We start from the raw sequence: 20692 nt of genomic DNA on the forward strand, positions 1-20692 counted from the left end.
CCTTCTTCTGAAGTTACATTTTAGAGGATAGATAATTAACCTGAGAACCCCGGGTAGATGTCAGGACTGACTCTCCTTTCCCTGTGAAGTGCATAGTGTAGCTTCAGCTGGAGAACTACAACTTCCCAACAATTTGGGTGGGAGAAACTCATTTCCATGCCCTGCAGATCAAATGGGTCTCCAGATGCAGCCTGATAGATTATTTAGTGAGTCTAGTAAAACTTTAATGTCCACAACTTACTGAAACTCACACAGACTTTCAAGTCCTGATTCCCCAGGCATTTCGCTGGCAAGATCACGGAGGGCTAAGTAGACAGGAGGCGTCCCTCCCTCTATTGTGGCTACATCATCTGGCTCTGTGGTACCCATGCACACCCACTGTTAACTAATATCTCAGACTAGCCAAATGCAGAAGGAGAGAGTGCACGGAGAGCTTGCAAATGGTAGGAACATACACCACCAGATGTTCTGGTCAGTCCCACAAATCACGTGTCCACATCTTGTAGTTAAAATAAAGCATTATAACCATTATAAAGCAGAGTTCCCCAGATCCTGCACAGTTCTGTCATCCCCTCTGTGATGCCTCCTCACCCTACCCCACCCTGCCTCCACACACATGAACCATGATTTCAAAGGAGGAAACAATATGATATAATGGAGCAAGCAGAGACATTCTGGAATCACATAGACCAGATTGAAATTCTGGTCCTCATCTCTGCCACTATATGACATTGGACAACTAACAACCTGGCTGAATCCATATATTCACTTATATATGAAGTTAATATTGACTTATATTATTTTGTGAGAATTAATAAAGTGCTAAGCAATGGATAGCTTATTAATAAGTTGCTTCATAAATGTCAGAACGCTTTCTATCAAAGGCTTTAGCTATGCATCCTTCTAAATTTTGACAGCACTTACTTCTACAAAACTCATTTAGCATTTACTGTTTTGTAACTTGAACACATAGTCATGCTTCATATTCCTTCCTTAGCCAAACCACATCTATTTTACCTAAGTGAGACTGTAGAGAATGGAGCACAATAATTGACAAATACATTTGGTGTCTTCTAAGTAAAAGTCATAATTCTTAGTAGTATTATCTCATACAATGCCAAGCCAAAAAAAAATCTCATATAATAAATATTTGCGTATTTATTGCACAAAATAAACCAGATATGAAATCCAGCTGTTAACATCATACAATCTAAACAGAATTTCATTTTTATTTAGATGCTTACTCTGTTCAATTTTGTTTCAAATCATGAAAATTTAAGAAGTTACAGAAGACTAAATTCAGAAAAATGCCCTGGTTCTTTTTAAGTAAATACAGAAATTAAGGTTTATAAAAACATTTGTTCCAACATATCAGTAGGAATAAAGAGCATTTGAATAAATGGAGTAAGGGAAAAACAGATGAGTCATCTGGGAATGATATGTAGAGATCAGAATTAGAAATGGAGTCAGGAGTCTAGTTAGAGTGACTTAAGGCCGTGACTAGGGTCAGTTAAGACCAGAAGAGCCAGCATTCAATTGTCACAGCTGACAATTCTGGGAACCAAGGAGAAAACAAGTTGGTCCCATCCCTTTCCTGAATTTTAGAATCCAGGATCTGAAGAGCCATTATCCAGAAGGTACTACAGGGCTCCTGAAGGAACATCTTTGATTTTCTTTTTGGTGAGGGAAGAGGGGGCATCTGCCCATGTTCATGGCTTACTACCAGTTCTGTGCTCAGAGATCACTACTGGAAGGTTCAAGGGGCCATATGGGGCATGGGACTGAACTTAGATTGGCCAAATGCAAGGCAAGTGCCCTACCTGCTGTACTATCTCTCTCATCCTCACAACAGACTTTCTTTTACATAAAATGCACGTTCTTTGTTTATTTCTTTGTAAATGATGCTATTCACCAAAGAACTTATACCAAAACAGTGTATTTCAAATGTTGGCCATCCAATACAAGGTTGCCTTTCAGTTCTTTAATGACAACAGACCAGGAAACAACTGTAGAGATATTTCTTCTTTTGCCTTGGCTTTATCATGTGAATGTGCACATTGCAATATTACACAAAATATGGCTCATAACTGCATCATGTTTAAAAAAGTTTGAAAACTACATCAGAAAAAATGATCCAATAGAGCTATGATTTTTTTGTAGGAAAACTCACAGAAAACCTCAGCAGAAAGTGAATTTTCTTTAAGTGGCATGCTCATTACTGAATACTCAACAACCTTATTTCTTCAGTCTTATTTTTGTAGTTCATAGTGATTGCCAAAATATACTATATAGTAATGATACTTATTGTTACTCAATAAAATACAATGTTCTTTAACAATTCTACTTTAAAAACATAATAGCCCCCACAATCTCTGGTCTTATTTCCAGTCCTGAGATTTTGGCTAACTTTGAACATTTTGGGTTCTCAGTACCTGTGTGTTTCTTCTTTTTTACATCAAATGAGAGAGGGTCAAGAGAAATCATAGCTAAAATATTTTCAGTTGTAAAATTTTAATATTTTGACTTAAACACAGACATCTTCTTTATTAATCTTACCTAAGTATTGGATCCACAAGTTTAAGAATAAATACTCAACTTGTAGCAACAAATTCTAACAGCAACAGAAATACAATACCTGTAATGAGAAGTCTGTTGAATTTCCATCTCTAAACAGCAGCCATATTTTCCCTAGCAATTGCCCCTGATTGGTGCTCAACTGCAATTACATCAAACACTGCCTACTCCCTCATGCTCAAACAAAACTTCCCAGAATCTATCTTACTCATTCCCAAGGTTGTAAAACGTAAGATTTTGTGATCTGCTGTACTCTTTAGAAATATCTAAGTAATAAAAATGTATCATGGAGATTCATATTTCTAAGCATGGTCTGTGCTACTGTTTGAGGACTCTTGGGTGATCAGCCTCTGGTCTAATTGTTCAAATGGTCTTGGAGAGCTGACAGCATCTTTCTGGCAGGAGCAAGGATGGGGCTTCCAAAAAGAACAAAGGCAACTTGTGACTTGCTGAGACTGACTCAGCCTCTGGCTCTGTGCTCCTGGAGTCGCACTGTATCCATTACGACATCATTACAATTATCCTGCTGACAGAGGTGGCCACCTTTTTGGCTGCCAAATCTTTGGTATTCTGCAGGGGGAATTGTGCCTTTCTCTAAAGCTGTTGACTTGGAAAACCTTTCAGAAAAGAAAATATTAACTGGGCCACAATCTTCTCAACAACTCTCTGATCAGTACCTATTATGTGCAAGCATTGCACAATACCATCCAAACCTGATCCCTGCTCTCACCAATCTAACTTTTCACTAACACTGGTTGAGGAGAGATAGTCACTACATTAGGTTTTCAAGGGAAATAGAAATTCGTGGTCTAAGAAGATTAACAAAAACTTGTAGGACAAAGGAGTTAGACACATATAGAACACTTGCAAAAAAATAGGACATTTGCAAAGAGGAAAAAATAATGTCAATGGGGAAAATGCATAGGGCCTGTAGGCACAGAACCAGAAAAAGGGAGACTTCCCTGAGCACCATCAGGATGGCTCCCAGGAGGCCCAGCGAGCACAACTAGCCAGGCCAGACCATCACTGGACCCAACACCTGGTCAGAACTAAATTTGTTTGCCCTGCTCTTTAGAACTAATGTTTGACTTCAACACAAGGAACAATTCTAGGACCAGTTAGGGAAACAAAGCACAGAAAGTAGTTTATTAAAGCAGTACTTTAAGAGTACACACAAGAATCAAAATAAAGGGGTCACAGAGATAGTATGCACTTGGTAAGGTGCTTGCCTTGTACTCTGTGACTCTGATTCAATCAGTGCCTGGCACTGCATATGGTTCTCAGAGCCCTGATAGGAATGAATCCTGAACATAGAGCTAGGAGTAATCCCTGAGCACAGGCATGCGTAGCCCAAGACAAAAATCAAAGTGCAGGCATAACCTGTAAAGAGTAGTATTGCTTCTGGACATACTCAGAGAGTAAGAGTATATAGGCAGGACATACTCAAGAGAGTAAGAGTACATAGGCAGACTAAATAGAGACAGATCCACAGACCAACTGAGTGCCCAAGAATAGACGATTGGTTAAAGAAGCTATGGTATATCTACACAATGGAATACTACACAGCTGTGAGGAAAAGAAAGTCCATGAAATTCACTTATAAATGGATAGACATGGAGAGTATCTTGCTGAGTGAAATAAGTCAGAAGGAGAGGGACAAACATAGAATAACAGCACTCATTTGTGAGATATAAGAAAACATAGTATTAGACTAACACCCAAGGCAGTAGAAACAGGGCCGGGAAGATTGGTCATGGTTGGAAGCATGCCTAAAGGGCTGGGGGAGAAGGCAGTGGGATAGATAAGGGACCATTATGACAATGATGGTTGAAGGAATCACTCTACATGGGAGATGTGTGCTGAAAGTAGGTAAAGGACCAAACACAATGGCCTCTCAGTAACTGTATTGTAAACCATAATGCCCAAAAAAGGAAGAGTGAGAGAGACAAGAAAAGTACCTGCCATAGAGGCAGGCTGTGGGTGGAGGTGGGGGGGTGGCAGGAGGGATAAGGGGGATATTGGTGGTGGAAAATATACACTGGTGGAGGGATGGGTCTTGGAATATTATGTGACTGAAACCTGATCATGAAAGCTTTGTAACTGTATCTCATGGTGATTCAAAAAAAAAAAGTATATAGCACACTCTAGATTAGGACTATTTCTGCACAATTTTTTAAGTTATATAGGTAGAGAGGAGGTAAATGAATAAGGGCTAGAATATGCAGGGGATCTCAGAGAAGAGGGAGTACTGGGTGGTGATTTCTGAGACTCATAGCACAGCCCAGATTCTAATCATAACTGGTTGCTTCTGGGTTTGTCAGGTCAATGGCAATGGTCATGCTGACACTGGGTGTGCTTTTATAACGTAAATATTTTCACCTTTTCTCACGCTTAGCACTTCTAACTCTGTTAACAGAAACATACAGGGTTCTAGGTTTTGTGTACCAGTTTTCAAGAAAAAACTTTATCAAAGATGGGAACTGATTGAAGATGGTGGTGATGTTGACGGGCTAAAACACAGGGGACAGTGGTTTCTTATCATTGTCTAAGAACATATTTGTTGGCTGAAGGGAGTAACCAAATACTGTTTTCTCTGAGATTTACAATGTCTGCTAAAGGGGATCTTTTTCTATGAGTGACAGGTTTCTGACTCCTTCCCCACCCAGTGTGGTCAGCTGTATACCACGTTTATATTGGCCATTTTCCTATCCTGCCCTGAGAACAGTTTGGGAGGGCTCCACCCTGGCCCAAATCAAATGAATGCACATAAGAGACACACACCATATTATTTCACTCCTGTGATACATGAAGAAACCAAATGAAATGAGCTAGCTCACATTGAAATAAACTGTGAGACTGTAAGAATTAATGGTGATGAGAAGGGAAGGAAGACTAGCCATGAAGTCTGAGTGTATTACACAGTATTGCTACAACTGTGGAAGTCAGAAGAACATACTAAGCTTAGCTCTATTAAAAGACAAAACACTGGGGCTGGAGCGATAGCACAGCAGGTGGGGTGTTTACCTTGCACACAGCGGACCCGTGTTGATTTCCAGCATCCCATATAGTCCCCCGAGCACCTCCAGGAGTAATTCCTGAGTGCATGAGCCAGGAGTAAGCCCTGAGCATTGCTGGGAGAAAAACCAACAGCAAACATACATGGGCCTACTGATTAGGAAGATGAAGTATTTTACTTTGAAGAAGTTTCCTGTCATAACTTACAATTGACCAGTGACCGTCTCCAGGAAGGACACTGCACTCAGGAAAGCGGCAGATCTCGAAAGTGACATCACTGTTTGCCATGACATACATCAGATGTCACGTTTGCTGCGAGCATTTTCTAGTGCTTCCACCTGGAAGGATCCCCTTTTCTTTTCATCCACCCAGAAGGGTCATCTTTTCCTCACTACATCACAAGCACCTTAGAGATGTGCTGCGGGTCCTGCTCATTCTTTCAGACAGGAAGAACATGGCCTTTGATAAATACTTTGAAGCTGAAGAATCAGTGAGGCGGAAGAAGTTTACGGCAATCATTCTGGACTTCATCTTTGTGAGTTCTGCATTGCTTCACTTTGCCCATCTCAGAGGCCTCCCCAGGGAAAGGAGTGTCCCAGCTTACCTCGTTCTCCTGGGGTCCCTGGAACGCCTGCATTTCCTGGAAAACCTGGGGTGCCTGGAGGTCCTTGCTCTCCGGGGGTTCCCGGTGACCCCGGTCTTCCAGGCTCACCAGGAGGCCCTTGGACGGTGCGCACGGAGGTGACGTGGCTGGGGATCTGGTTGAGGATGGCTGTGTACCTGGCCATGTGACCTGAGACACGAGGACAGAGGCAGCATTTAATGAACTGCTGCTCAAAGAAAGGGCAGACTGGCAATAATATTTTTCAAAGCTCCATGTGACTCTTTTGACACCCACCTAGATAGAGGAAAAGCATATGCCTCTAAAAAATGTTGAGCCCCTTCTTAAAGTTACTTGTATTTGACTTTGGATGTTATTAACTGCTGGATTCTATTCAAGTCACATCTCATGCGTTTGGAATCCCCCGGCATCAGTAAACATCCCTGAGCAGAAGTCATAAATTTTATCTTCACCCCCAACATTTCTCTGACCTTAAACCCTCTCGCAGACGCCCCATTTCTCCAGCCATTCCACCCTCCTCCCATTATTCATCTTTATTCCAATCCATAATGCCGGCAACACCCTCTTCCTCACAAATCCCCGAACTCTACTCATCTCTCCATTGCCAAGCCTTTTTTGCAGGATCTTTTCTGGGTCCTAGCTGCAGAAACTCTAAGCAGCTTTATTTTCTGGAAATCCAACTGACTCTTGCATAATCTCTTAACTGAGTTATGCCTCGATGCAGACAGTTGAATAAACAATAGTAGAGCTTGATGAAGCGTCTGGTACCATCCTGCCACCTTCTCCTGGCATCATCCATGAAGTTTTCCTACACAGGTGAACTTTCCAGATGACTATTATTTATTCCCTTTTAAACACTCAGACCTGGATACAGACTGGTAGTCATTTGGAGAATAATCAGTGCTAGAGTAGATTTACTGCACTGGGAGCAGAGAAGCAAACCTGGAAGGAGGAGAGACCCCCGGACCCTTAGGCCAGGCCACAGGCAGGCCCTTGATGGTCAGGCGGCCACTGCGGGCCACTGAGGCCTTTACTGGTTCAGTTTCAGTTTCATTTTCCCAGCTGACAAGGGTTTTGCCGCCCTTATCACTCCTGTTTCTTCTCTGGCTTCTTCCAGTATCTCCTCTAATCCTTTGTGGCCTAATTCTCTTTCTCAGTTTTGGCCTAAAATCCCGATGACTGCATTTGTGAGGAATTGTAACCTCACTGATAAACAAAGGGCTGAGGGGATACAGAATGAAATGAGGCACCCAGAGAGATCTGCAGTGGTGTGAGAGAAAATGATTCAGCCGCTGGGTAGGTCAGGACTTGCTCCTAATAAAATTGTTGCACACACAGTCTCTAGTTCTTTCTCTCCTGCCAACCCCAGTGAGGAGAGTGTCCTGATGTCACAGACCTATTCTAGCATTCTTGCATAATCCCTGGTGGCATCCATTCCATTTCCTAGAAGTTACTCCTAAGAACTCCTGGGGAGTGTGTGTGTGTGGGGGGGGGGGGGGTGCGGGGTAAACTCCCTCTTGAGTGCTCACATTTTAGAGTATGCTTGAAAGAATTCATTTTAACTTTTGGGTCCTGGGGACCATATGAGGTACGGGGGCAGGGGTTGAACCTGGGTCAGCCATGTGTAAGGTAAGCACCCTACCTCCTGTACTATTTCTCCATTTCCCACAGAGATAATAAATTAAATCTAGTAGAGGATAGTACATAAATCTTGATGAGGGCAGCTTCTGATACCTTAATTTAACCTTAAGCTTTCAGGTGCTTGAGGGAAAAAAATCACCTTTTTATTAATTTTGGAAAAATGAAGAATAAATACAAGATTTGATATGGATAGCCAAGTTATATCCATCTAGTCAAACAGACTTAGATAAGTGGTGCAGAAAAATTTGCTGTGTGCCGTAGACATTGAACTCTTGTGTAATCTGCAACCATCTCTTAACAGGCTTGTATGGACATTTGTACAGTCCCCAAGACATGCCTGCCCCAAGATGAAGCTGCAGAAGCATTATCTTAGTCACTGCATCTGCAGGAAATGTGAATTCCCATTTGGACAAGTAATAGTAAACCATACCCAGTTCATTATGACCCAGTAATCCTTTTGCAAGATAAGCACAGAACAAATCATCATGTTGGACATTTTAGCCAACATAATAGATGCTCAGGAAAGCCAAAATAGAAGCCTCTTCAAGGGCTAGGGGATTGGGCAGTTGGGATAGAGAAGGGACCATTATGGCAGTGATGGTTGGAAGGGATCGCTCTGGATGAGAGATGTGTGCTGAAAGTGGGTAAAGGAGCAAACGTGATGGTCTCTCAGTATCTATATTGCAAACCATAATGCCCATAATGAGAGAGAGAGAGAGAAATAGAGAGAGAGAGAGAAGGGGGGCAGGTGGAATGGGAGGTGGTGGCAGGAGGGATACTGGGGACATTGGTGGTGAGAAATGGGCACGGTGGAGAAATGGGTGCTGTAATATTATATGACTGTAACCCAATAACAAAATCTTTTGTCACCGTATCTCACGGTGATTCAATAATAAAATAAAATAAAAAAGGAAAGAAACCCAAGTTAATAAAGAAAGGCAAATAGACAGCATCTTCGGCTGTGAGCACTTACTCTGGATGAGCTGTTCGCACACCTGGCGAGCCACTGCTCTCACCATGGCTTGAGACTGCAGGTCCCCCTGGGTGAGAAGAAAAGAAACCCTGACTCCACGCCCATGCCAGTCACCTAGGGCAGATGGGCCGCCCCCCTGGGGCCACCTGGGGCCTTTGGTTCTCAAACCACTGAGGTCTACGGGGAGCAAGAAGCAATTCAACAATCATGGTTCAAGGGCCCAGAGAGCCTTTATTAAGTTGACAACTTCAACTAAGAATTTTCTCCTTCTCGGTGATATTCTTAGTGCCTCATTTATACAACTCTTTAGAGCCTATAAAATGCAGCACTCTCTCGGGCTGTGGCTTATTTATGACTCCTAAAAGCGCACAGGGAAGAGGTGAGAGCCATTTAATAGAGTCGTCGGGGGAAACTTACTGCTCAACTTTTCACTCCGGTAACTAGTTGAGTTCTGTTATTGCAGTTTCTACTTTTGTCAAAAGCATAATTATGTGAACAGGCTTACTCGAAGGAGAGAGAAGGTCCCTAAAATAAGTTTGCACTGTTTGGTAGACACTTTGATTCTGTCACTGTGTTCCCTGATGTCAACCAATAGTGGCAGCTCAGGAAAATTATAAGCCCTATTCTACTATCTGGCACTGGAAGAGGGCTTTACTTTCCTGAAGGCTTCTCATGCTCATTAGAGTTTTTTCACCCAATTCACTCTGAGGTGGAATCTCTCCCCTCTCCTCAAGAAGTGGGCCTAAGGTCAACTAGCTAAATGGTAGCAGGATTCACTCAGACACCAGCTCTCCTGACTTTTAGCCCACTGGGTACTTTTCACTTGAAAAGGTACAGTCAAATGAGTTAAGAAGGTAGGAATGGTTTAAGAGCTATGAATAATCATGATGGTGAATAGTGATTCCTTTTTTAGTCTATTCAATGATGCTGTACAAAGAGTCAGGGCTGATAATCAGAACTGTGTTTATGGTGCATACTTACCCGTTCCCCCCTCTCTCCCTTTGGCCCAGGGACCCCCTGTAAAAAAATTCAAATTGTTAAGTTACTTGCAACCAAGCATAAAAACTGTGTTTCTTCTTATTTCACTGTGACGTTTTAATTAACTCTAGTAATCATGTAGCCAAAATAGATACACAATGGGGATAAGCAAATAGCAATTTTTTAATCTCACCAAGCAGAGTCCTTCTTTAAAGCATCTTATTCCTCCTACGTCTCTATTCCTAGACACAATGTATTTTATTATAAAATTGGAGACACGTGCTTATACTGCTGGATAACAGCTAATTTCACTAAATAACATTCATTCACTTCTCTCCCCAGTGATCACCATTCACTAAACTGCATACTCTACTGATGCTTCATAATCTATTTCACAAATCTCTGCTAAACCGCTAAGCAATGTTATTAGATGTCATTTTTAAAGACCATCTCTCAGAGGAAGGAAAAGATTTTTCTAAGGGTTTTGTTTGTTCTGTTTTTCTGGGAACACCCAAGCACTCAGCATCCCTCCAGGTGGTGTTCTGGGGACCAGGTGGGCCTGGAGATCTGCTTCTGGGTTTCTACAAAGTGTGTCCCCAGTCTGCTGAGCTAGCTCTTGAGGCTCCAGATCTTCTAACCCAAGAGCTGAAAACATATGAGACTGGTCAAACTCCACACTCTGTTTTCCTCCCAGCATAATTCAAGATTTTTTTCTTTCCGAATCTCCCCAATTATCTGAGCACATAGTCACATGAATTTTCAGCTGAAATATTACTTCATTAGGGAAACCTAGCTACTCCTTGATCCATAAGAAACTTTGCAATTACTATTAAAAAAGTTACTAACACAACAATAATGTTTTAGTGTTTCTGCTATGAAATTATACTTGTAATACAAAACATATGTCTTGCAAAGGAACTCATCTTTTTGTTTCAACTCTGAGGCAGTGCAATGCATTTACGGGATATTTGTATACTCTCTTCCAAAAGGCTAATGAAAGGAATTTATAGATGGAATTCGCCACATTGTGGTCTGTTTGAATTGTACGACAATCACAAGTCCTCAAACAAAGATGTCTACAATATTTTTTCTAAAACTTCTTTCTAGTGAACATATATCCAAACTCATAACTCTGAGATGACCCCCACAGTAGAGCTAAGGTGACTTTCTGGATAAAATAAAAAGCCCTAATTGATAGTGCTTGTTACTTTTAAAGCTACAAATACTTATTTATAGATTATACAAGTTCTGTTATAGAAATATATACAGAGCTATACTATTAAAGGTATAAATATTTCTATTAAAAATGACTTCAAGCAACAAAGGTGCTGTTCCTGAAGATAAAGTTGGGAAAGAAGGGGCTGGAGCAATAGCACAGTGGGTAGGGCATTTGCCTTGCATGTGGCCGATCCAGGTTCGATTCCCAGCATCCCATATGGTCCCCTGAGCACCGCCAGGGGTAATTCCCGAGTGTAGAGCCAGGAGTAACCCCTGTGCATCACCGGGTGTGACCCCCCCCAAAAAAAAAAAACTTGGGAAAGAATCAAAAACAAACTTCACTTTCTTAAGTAAGTAAAAGCCAGTACAAGATTATCACTGGATCTGTCTTTTCTCTTGTCTGTTGTTTCTCAACCACACACAATTTGCATAGCAACTCTTCTTACATCCAACCCTTCACCTCCATCCCTAACAGACCCTTACCATTTCACACAAGGACCACAAAAACTCCCTTCTAGCTTCTCTGACAAAAGATCTTCCTTCCAGTTCATTCTTCATGCAACCATTTTCCTCATCTTCTTTAAGTACAATAGACAGACCATTCCCAGGAAACAGAAACTTAACAACTTGTCAAGACTGTATCTTTCATTCCAATTACTATGGTATTTTTCCTAACTAAATCATAAGAAAAAGCAAATATACAGCCCCCAAGCTCACTCTTAGTTTTTCTGAATTAGGGTTTGGTTGTTCTTTTGATTTTTTTTTTGTTTTTTGTTCTTTGTTTGCTTTTTGGGTCATGCCTGTCAATGCAAAGGGCTTGTTCCTGGCTCATGCACTGAGGAATTACTCCTGGCAGTGCTCAAGGGACCATATGGGATGCTGGGAATCGAACCCAGGTCGGCTGCGTGCAAGGCAAATGCCCTACCTGTTGTGCTATCCCATGAATTAGGTTTTAATTGGAGTCATTTATTCTTTTTTTTTTTCTCTTTTTGGGTCACACCCAGCGATGCTCAGTGGTTACTCCTGGCTCTTCACTCAGGAATAACTCCTGGCAGTGCTCAGGGGACCATATGGGATGCTGGGATTCGAACCCGAGTTGGCCGAGTGCAAGGCAAATGCCCTACCCACTGTGCTATTGCTCCAGCCCCGGAATCATTTCTTAAAGACCATTTGATGATGAATATTTTATTTGTTAATCAGTTTTTAATTGAATCACCATGAGATAGTTACAAAATTGTTCATGATTGGGTTTCAGCCATAGAACATTCCAACACTATCCCTTCACCAGCGTACATTTCCCCAATGTCCTCAGTCACTCTCCCACTAACCTCCACTCCCCCACCTCCCTCTATGGTTTTTCTTCACTTCTGTCTCCCCCTACTCCTCTATTACTCTATTACTCTCTCTCTGTCTCTGAATATTTTAATTTCTGGACACTATTTGGCATTTCCATTGCTAGTTCTGGCTTATTATAGGGATTTGTTTCAAACTATTGAAAGTCAGAAGTTAGAGTGATAAGGAAAAAAGCACAACTTCAACTGTAGATAGGTGTAGAGAGAAGGATGTGCTTGATGGGCCTTGAACTTCCTCTGCCTCATGATGCTTGCTACTAAATTGCTGAACAATACAGCCAGGACGGCTCACTGAAGGGTGCATTTAGTGAAATATCTATCCAACAAGAAGGTATTTGCTATTCCAACTTCTCTGACATCTATCTTTTGATTTTCGCAAAGTAAAACAAAAACAAAATAAAAATTCCTGAGCAAGTAAAGGCCCATAACTCCACCAAAGTATGCTTTGAGGGAAAACATATTCCCTGGACATGTAGGCAAGAAAAAGTGACAGACATGTTTGCCTTTAATTTCAAGAGCCCCTGAAACATAAAGGAAAAAAAAATACAGAAGCCACATTCATAGATTCAGAGGGTTTTAGTGCTGAAGGAAAGGGCAATGAATGATCTCATGGCCAGGTCCCACATGGTAAATATATCTATTAAATAGAAGCAAAGCTTTCCAGCTAGGTTCTGAGAAGTCATCATAGAAATAGCATTTTTCGTTCAAGTACAAATCCCTTACAATTATGATAAGGATCATCATCATGGAACACTTCTCTGCCTTCAGTATTGAATCTTTCCGCATTCTTTCATTTGCTCAGACTCACCGGCCCCACTAACCCTCCAAACTAGTTCACCTTTAGTATCTTTCTGCCTGTTTCCTGCTTCCGCCCACCAGCCTGACATTTCTGACTCTACCTCTTCACTTACATGTTGTTAATTTTTATCAAGTTGTCATTTTTTTTTAAATTTGAGGGTTGAGTGGGTTTTGAAGCCACATCTTGTGGTGCTCAAGGGCGATTCCTGTCTTGTGCTCAGAAGTGAGCCCTGGCAGTACTCCAGGGATTCTCACAGGGCTCAGCAGGCTGCCAGACAAGTGTCGCTCCTCTACCACCTCCCTGGCCCCAGAGTCATCCTTTTAAATGTCAAAAATTGATCACTGTCATCATTGTCATCCCGTTGCTCATCGATTTGCTCGAGCATGGCACCAGTAACGTCTCCATTGTGAGACTTTGTTGTTACTGTTTTGGGCATATCGAATATGCCATGGGTAGCTTGCCTGCCTCTGCCCATGTGGGCGAGATATTCTCGGTAGCTTGCACCAAAAAATTAATTAACTAAATTAAATGTCTAATTCTCCCTTGAATGACAGCCTAACTACATAGACTATTTTTTCTTTTCCTAAATACATAGGCTATTTTTTCTTTTAACAAAAAACTTCAAAAAAATTAAGCAAAAATCTGTTTTTAGTTAAAAAAAATTTTAATGAGGTGTAGTTTACAATAGGACTAAAGTATTTTTCCACTTGCAGAGCTGCTGCACCTGTCCCTGTGCCAGGGCATCAAGATCTCTCCACCACAGATGCCCCGCCCCCCACCCCCCGCCTTAGCTTTCTCAGTTTCTTGTCTGGTTGATCACGTCTCAGCACTTAATAAACACTGTGAGTGACTTCATAAACTGGAGTCTAGGAATACAAACCTTATTATACTGAAATTCCTGTCTTTAAGGAAGTTTTATTGTAGTGGGGAAATGGACAGGGAAGAGGAAGGTAGTATCACCTGGAAGTGAACAGATTTACCACTTTATTTACTTTTGCAGTGCCTAGGAGGTCCAGGGGCCCCAAGCGGCATGTCTCAGCCAATTGGGTTCATGGTCCAGAGCACTGGCCAAAGGATATGCTGCTGCTCAGGTCCTGCCGTTCCGAGGATGCCCCGACTCCTCTAGGGTGCTTGGGGACTGGTCAGGTCTGCATCTGGAGATGCTCAAAGGGACGATGTCATGCTAGGAATTGCACCAGATTGGGGACACTACTGGTACTATCTCTTCACCCTCAAGTGAATAGAATTAACAGAGAAAATAGACAAGAGCTTGCCAAGTAAAGAAAGAAAAAGAAAGCAGGCAAGCAGACCAGCAAACGCATGGAAAATCAACAAAGCAACCCCTAAACTGGTGTGCTGTGGTGTATATTTGGGGGAAACTTTGAATACTTTGGGATGGTAGCTCTGATGAAAGGAAGATGGGTGAATAAGTTGTCAAAAATAAAGCCCATAGGGTGGAGTGGTGGCGAGAAAGAGAGAGAAACAGAGAGAAAGAGAGGGGGAAAGAGAGAAAGAGAGAGAGAGAGATGAGCACATGCAGAAATAGTAAAATAGTTCTGGGCTTGATCTCTGACACCACCTAATCCTCAGAGCATTTCCAGGAGCAAATGAATAGATAGGGATTATGGGGAGGGGCTACCTTTACTGAGCTCACACGTCCTTTGGGGTTAGATTCCAGTGAGGAGATGCGAGGCAGGACATGACACATCAGAGTTGCACTAGAAACATCAGGCAGTGGGAATTGCAGAGGGCAGGGAACCAGTGTCAGAAATAAAGTCAGTGGTGGTCCATTGTCAAGACAAAGCAATTAACCCTAAATGCTGGAGAATTGCTGGCAACATACCTACATAATGACTGGCCACCAAGGATGTTTGAACAAACAGGATATTAAGAAAGAGTCAATGTAAAAACTGCCTAGAAACATATTCCAGGAGAGCCTTTGAGCCACAAAAGAAAAAGGGTGGGAGGAAGAGACAACCAAAGCCCATTGCTAGAAACCCAGCCAATCTCTAGGGGTGCATGTATTCAAATTATCCAATCAAACCTTGGCGGAGTCCAGGAGAATTGTACGCTCCCTTGGCATTCGGCCAGTAAGGAACTAGAGGAGGGACTTGTGCACTAGGACTGTATGTTCTGACCACTTTGTGTCTGCTCATCATGTGAGCCCATAATCATCAGCTGTCAGAACCTTGCTTCTGCTGGTCTTCAAGTCTCTGAGTCTATGCATTTTTGTTTTATTTTTTAAAACTTTTAATTAATTAACTTCTTTAAATCATAGTGGGGCTGGAGCAGTAGCAGAGCCTGTAGGGCATTCACCTTGCACGCGGCTGACCTGGGTTCAATTTTTCCGCCCCTCTCAGAGAGCCTGGCAAGCTACTGAGAGTACCTCACCCCCACGGCAGAGCCTGGCAAGCTACCCATGGTGTATTCAATATGCCAAAAACAGTAACAAGTCTCACAATGGAGATGTTACTGGTGCTCGCTCAAGCAAATCGATGAACAAAGGGACAGTGACAATGAAACCATAGTGAGATACACAGTTACAAGGTTGTATAATTAGGTTTCAGTCATATAGTGTTCCAACACCTGTCCCTTCGCAAGTGTACATTTCCTACCACCAATACCCCCAGTCCCCCTCCCACTTCTGTCCCCTACCTCTATGGCAGACACTTCCACACCCCCTCTCTCTTTATCTCTCTCTCTCTCTCTCTCTCTCTCTCTCTCTCTCTCTCCCTTTGGTTTGCAATACAGATACTGAAAATTTATTATCATGTATATCATGTACAGGAAGCTTCCCATCAGTGTGTGTGGGGAGCGAAGGACAGTTAGGACAGAGAAGGGACCGGTATGACAATAACAGTTGGAAATGAACACTCCAGGCAAGAACTGAGTGTGCATTTTTCAGACAGGTAGCTTATTTCTCACACCAGCAAGGGGTCCTCATGCTCTCAGAGGTGAGAAAAGAAGTGTTCCAAAGAAAGTTGTATGAGAGGTTATAAAGTCAGAGTGAACACCACAAAAATATTAAAATACACAAAGGAAAGGGGTCCCCTATACTTGTTTTACTAAACAATGCAGTCATCCTGTTTTTATAAGTGAAAATACCACCCATCTTATAAGATCCCATTGAAATATCACCTTCTCCAGGCGCTGCTCTCCCCACCTTGTTAGGTTAGGGAGCTGTCTCCCTCCCTCTCTTCTGCCTGTCTCATAGGAACTTGCTGGCAACTTCCTTATTTTTATCAAAACCATCTCTCACTTTCTGCCTTTTATTTTACCCGTGTTTATAAAAGAACATCATGAAGATTAGATTTTCCAAGAAAGTGAAAAACTATCTTGGTCATCTTCGAATCACCAGGACCTCATGTCTCCATGTTCATGTGAAAATTTTACCAAAAAACAAAAAAAATCTTTTTAAGCAAACACACTAGGAATCTGCCATCCCAGGAAGTTTGGTGACTAGCGTAAGTGATGGGTTCACTCAGCTACTAAGGTCATCTCCAGGGGCCCCTGTCTTCACAAGCAGTCACATGGGTGCTAGTGGGAGTGGGATCGCTAGCGAGCCAAACACTTAACCCGAACAGTACGAAGCTGCCTCTTCCACCAGCTTTGTTACTGCTCTGACCTCAACAGCGACGTCCAGTCAACCCTGGGAAGCTGGCAGCTGAAGGCAGAGCAGGAACACGAAGGTTCCTGGCACCGGCAGTAGGAAACGTTGCTATTTTCACGGCGCAGTTTGTCTCTTTTGGTCTCATTCCCACCTGCCTTCCTAGACAGACATCCATGGGAAATCAATCAGGGCCTTCACACCGTGGCACGGGGCCGGCCTCCCGATTCATGCCAGTGTGGCAGCCACAGGCATCTGGTCACTCCCGGCCCAAAGCACAAGGCAAAGTCTGAGCTCAACATGTCAGAGAACAACCAGCTTTTGAAAGGAGGCCCAAAGCCTCCTGTCGCATCCCTGCCCGCTGCCCACCAGCCGAATGGTTTCAGCCTCAGATCAAAGTGCCAGCAGCACAGGGACCCTTCATGCTACACACAGGGCCCTTTGTTGCTGATTTATAACAATTGGAGATTCTAGTTGTCAATATGTGTTTTACATGGGTGGGGATGAGTACTGGTATTTGATTGGCTCTGTACACCCCCTACAGAGCCAATAGCGTTGAATCTAGAAATGGTGCCTAGACTGGACTTACTTATCAGTATCCTCCATGTCTTATGTCTTTCCTCAACCCTGCTGCTGTTCTCTCCCAAGGTCCCCATCCAACCCTCCCGGTACAGGATGAACCCAGCCTGAATTAAGCATCATGTTTCAGGAGCTGTTAGTCAGAGCACAAACAGGGCTGGAGAGATATTGACACTCAGGTGGCAGGTGTGGCCTAAAACATTTTATAACTGAAACATTCATAGGGATCCTGCTATAAATCACATTATTTGAAAAAATAAATACATTGAGAGGTTAAGAAAGGAAAACGGCAAAGGGCTTTAAAAATGAGTTCAAAAGACAAGACAGTCTCATGCACAAATACATTTGCCAATTTGTTTTGTTTGTTTTGGGATCACACCTGGCCTGTGGGGAGGTGACTCCTGGCAGAGTTCAGAGGACCCTTCAGTGCTGGTGATCAAACTTGGATGCCTGGATGCGAAGCACGCACTCAGCCCTTTGAGCTCCTTCTCATGACCACATCTGCCAATTATCTAACCAAATTCAAATTTTTCCCGTTTCACTTCAAAATGCCTTAATGTCTTTGATGATCTAAAGTCTCTCATAACTTTATAAGAAGAAGATTTAGTAATAACTCTCTCTGACGCTTTTTGGTGGGGAGAGAGTGTTGGGTCACATCTGACAGTGCTTAGGGCTCAATCCTGGCTCAGAGTAAATCAGAGTTGGCCTGTGTAAGGGAAGCACCTTATCCACTGTCCTACCTTTTAAGCCCTCTCTGATTCCTTTAAACCAAACCCGTTGTTACCTGAATACAGTTAATATGTTCTGGAATTTCTGTCCTCATGAACACATTTTGGGAAGTAAACTGAAACCTGGTATCAAAGATAATGGTTTTAAATATTTCTTCTGGTAGGAAAAAGCCTAGAACTGAACAAATAGCTGAACTTGCAGTCAAAGAATGCTAGAAACAGGAGGGCGCATGCGTGTGTGTGTGTGTGTGTGTGTGTGTGTGTGTGTGTGATATCAGTATATATTTCTAGGTTCATGCTCATATGTAGTGATGCCATTTGGGATTTTATTTTAAATGTATGCAAATTTTCTTCTGTGAGCTAATACTAAATTTATTTAAAAAGAGAAGCTCTAAGCTCTGGAGAAATTATATAGCAAATAAGGTTTTCCTTGTATGTGGCCAACCCAGGTTTAATCCTCAGGATACCAGATGGTCCCACGAGCTCCTCCAGGAGTGATCCATGAGTGCAGAGCCAGCAGTAAGATCTGAGCACTGGCAGGTGTGACACCCTTCTAGCCCCCCAAAGAGAAAAGTTAAAAAAGTGTTTCTGAATTTTGACAGTCATTGGAATATATACACGGTTTTGCAAAGTGGCTACTAGGAAAGTATCTAGTTTTACAAACCAGATGCATTTGCGCAATTCTGGATACATTAAAAAAATATTCAGGGGCTGGAGTGATAGCACAGTGGGTAGGGCGTTTGCCTTGCATGCGGCCAACCCGGGTTCGATTCCCAGCATCCCATATGGTCCCCTGAGCACGGCCAGGGGTAATTCCTGAGTGCAGAGCCAGGAGTGACCCCTGAGCATCGCTGGGTGTGACCCAAAAAGAAAAAAAAATACTCAGACCTTGTATAATACTCTAGAAATGGACATTGAGGAAGAGAGTTTTACTGGTATAAGTTTCAAGAGTAAAGTGGAACTTGGTTATCTAGATGTTGAAGGTGTCTTTCTGAAGGAGGAACAATCTGTCTGTTAGGCTTGTTCATGGACCTAGCAGAGAAAAAACACCTTCTCCCAATCACTACTACTTTCTATTCTTGGATCCTTAAAACCTGTGGTATTTTATTTGACGTGGTACAAGGCACTTTATTTTATTTTATTTTATTTTATTTTGCTTTTTGGGTCACACCCAGCGATGCACAGGGATTACTCCTGGCTCATGCACTCAGGAATTACTCCTGGCGGTGCTCAGGAGACCATATTGGGATGCTGGGATTTGAATCTGGGTCAGCCGCGTGCAAGGCAAATGCCCTACCTGCTGTGCTATCACTACAGCCCCGGTAAAGGCACTTTAAAATGTGTCTTTATTAAGAAGCTGTAAACTATGTTAGATTATACAGGATCGGGGTTGGAGAGATAGTACAGCAGATAAGCCATTTGCCTTGCATGCACCCAACCCGGGTTTGATTTCCAGAATCCCACATGGTCCCCCAAACACTGCCAGGAGTAAGTCCTGAGTACAGAGCCAGGACTGACCCCTGAGCATCACCAGGTGTGACCCCAAAACTGAAAATAAATAAATAAATAAAGGATTTCCTAGAATTATTTGGGTGACTTGAATACAGTCACACAGGCTTCTAGACCAGCTCCCACTCCTACCTGCTCTTGTTCAGAGAAGGAGATGAGAAAGGAATGGTCAGAGAGATGCTTTGATGATAGAGATGGCAACGAATCACCAAACAAAGAACAGGGTAGTCATTCGGAGCCAGAGAAGGAAACTACCTTGGAACCTACAACATGGAAATGCCAATACCTTGATTTTAGCCTAGCCAGATCCCTGTCAGTCCCTGACCCAGAGAGCTCTAAGAGAATAAATATGGGTTGCTATAAGCATGGGGTTTGTAGTAATTTGTTATGACAATGATGGGAATAAAGGTCATTACTCTCATTTCCTTTCACCCTTCAGATTTTACTCTAAACTCTTAGAAAGTTTGCCATAATATACACATCTCCACACCTGTTTCTCAGGTTCACCAATACAGACTAAGTATGTCACTGTTCATATCAGAATTCTGACAAATACCAACTCCTATGAAGAACAGATGCCACCGAATGTGGCCTTGGGAAGCATAATGCAACTATCTCACCAAGCAGATGAGGCAACAGATCCAGATGGTTTTAAAAAAATTTCTTCCATCTACTTCTAACAGCTTTCATTGTCACATTTAAATACCAGCCTAAGAGACTGGAAGCAAAAATTTTAAAAAAGGGGGGTGGTGGTGGTAGTGTGTAATTAATACTTTTCCTTATGCTTTTAGTTCCACCTGTTTTTGCTTATGTATAAATGTGTATTCAATGGAAACTTTTTTTATAGAATTTAGGAAAGAAAAATTTATTCTCATCTTCGATAATCCTTGGAGTTCTTGGGTCTGTAATGTTTTCACCTTTGAGTCAGGCTAAATTAATACATAGTTATTGTAATCAATCCCTATAAATAATGGCACTGAGTTTACTGAGCCAGTCTGTTAAAATAACAAATAATTGAGGCTTTCACAAAAAGAAACATATCTGCTTATCCCCTAATGGCACCATTTGTCTTTAGTCGTGACAAAAGAGGAGTTTGA

General features: G+C 42.3%; 1 protein-coding gene across 5 annotated transcripts in view; it reads right to left on the bottom strand.

The window, feature by feature from the left end:
- The window catches only part of COL14A1 (collagen type XIV alpha 1 chain), a 208933-nt gene that overhangs the window by 24851 nt on the left and 163390 nt on the right, over positions 1-20692 (bottom strand). For all 5 annotated transcript variants that reach the window (XM_055127235.1, XM_055127233.1, XM_055127232.1 and 2 more), the window contains 3 exons: positions 9807-9842; positions 8826-8892; positions 6194-6382 (listed from right to left, as the gene is read on the bottom strand). In XM_055127235.1, the coding sequence (XP_054983210.1) occupies positions 6194-6382; positions 8826-8892; positions 9807-9842 (292 nt within the window). The remainder of the gene's footprint in view (positions 1-6193; positions 6383-8825; positions 8893-9806; positions 9843-20692) is intronic.

This window comes from Sorex araneus, chromosome 2 (assembly GCF_027595985.1).
Source record: "Sorex araneus isolate mSorAra2 chromosome 2, mSorAra2.pri, whole genome shotgun sequence".
Classification (NCBI taxonomy): Eukaryota; Metazoa; Chordata; class Mammalia; order Eulipotyphla; family Soricidae; genus Sorex; species Sorex araneus.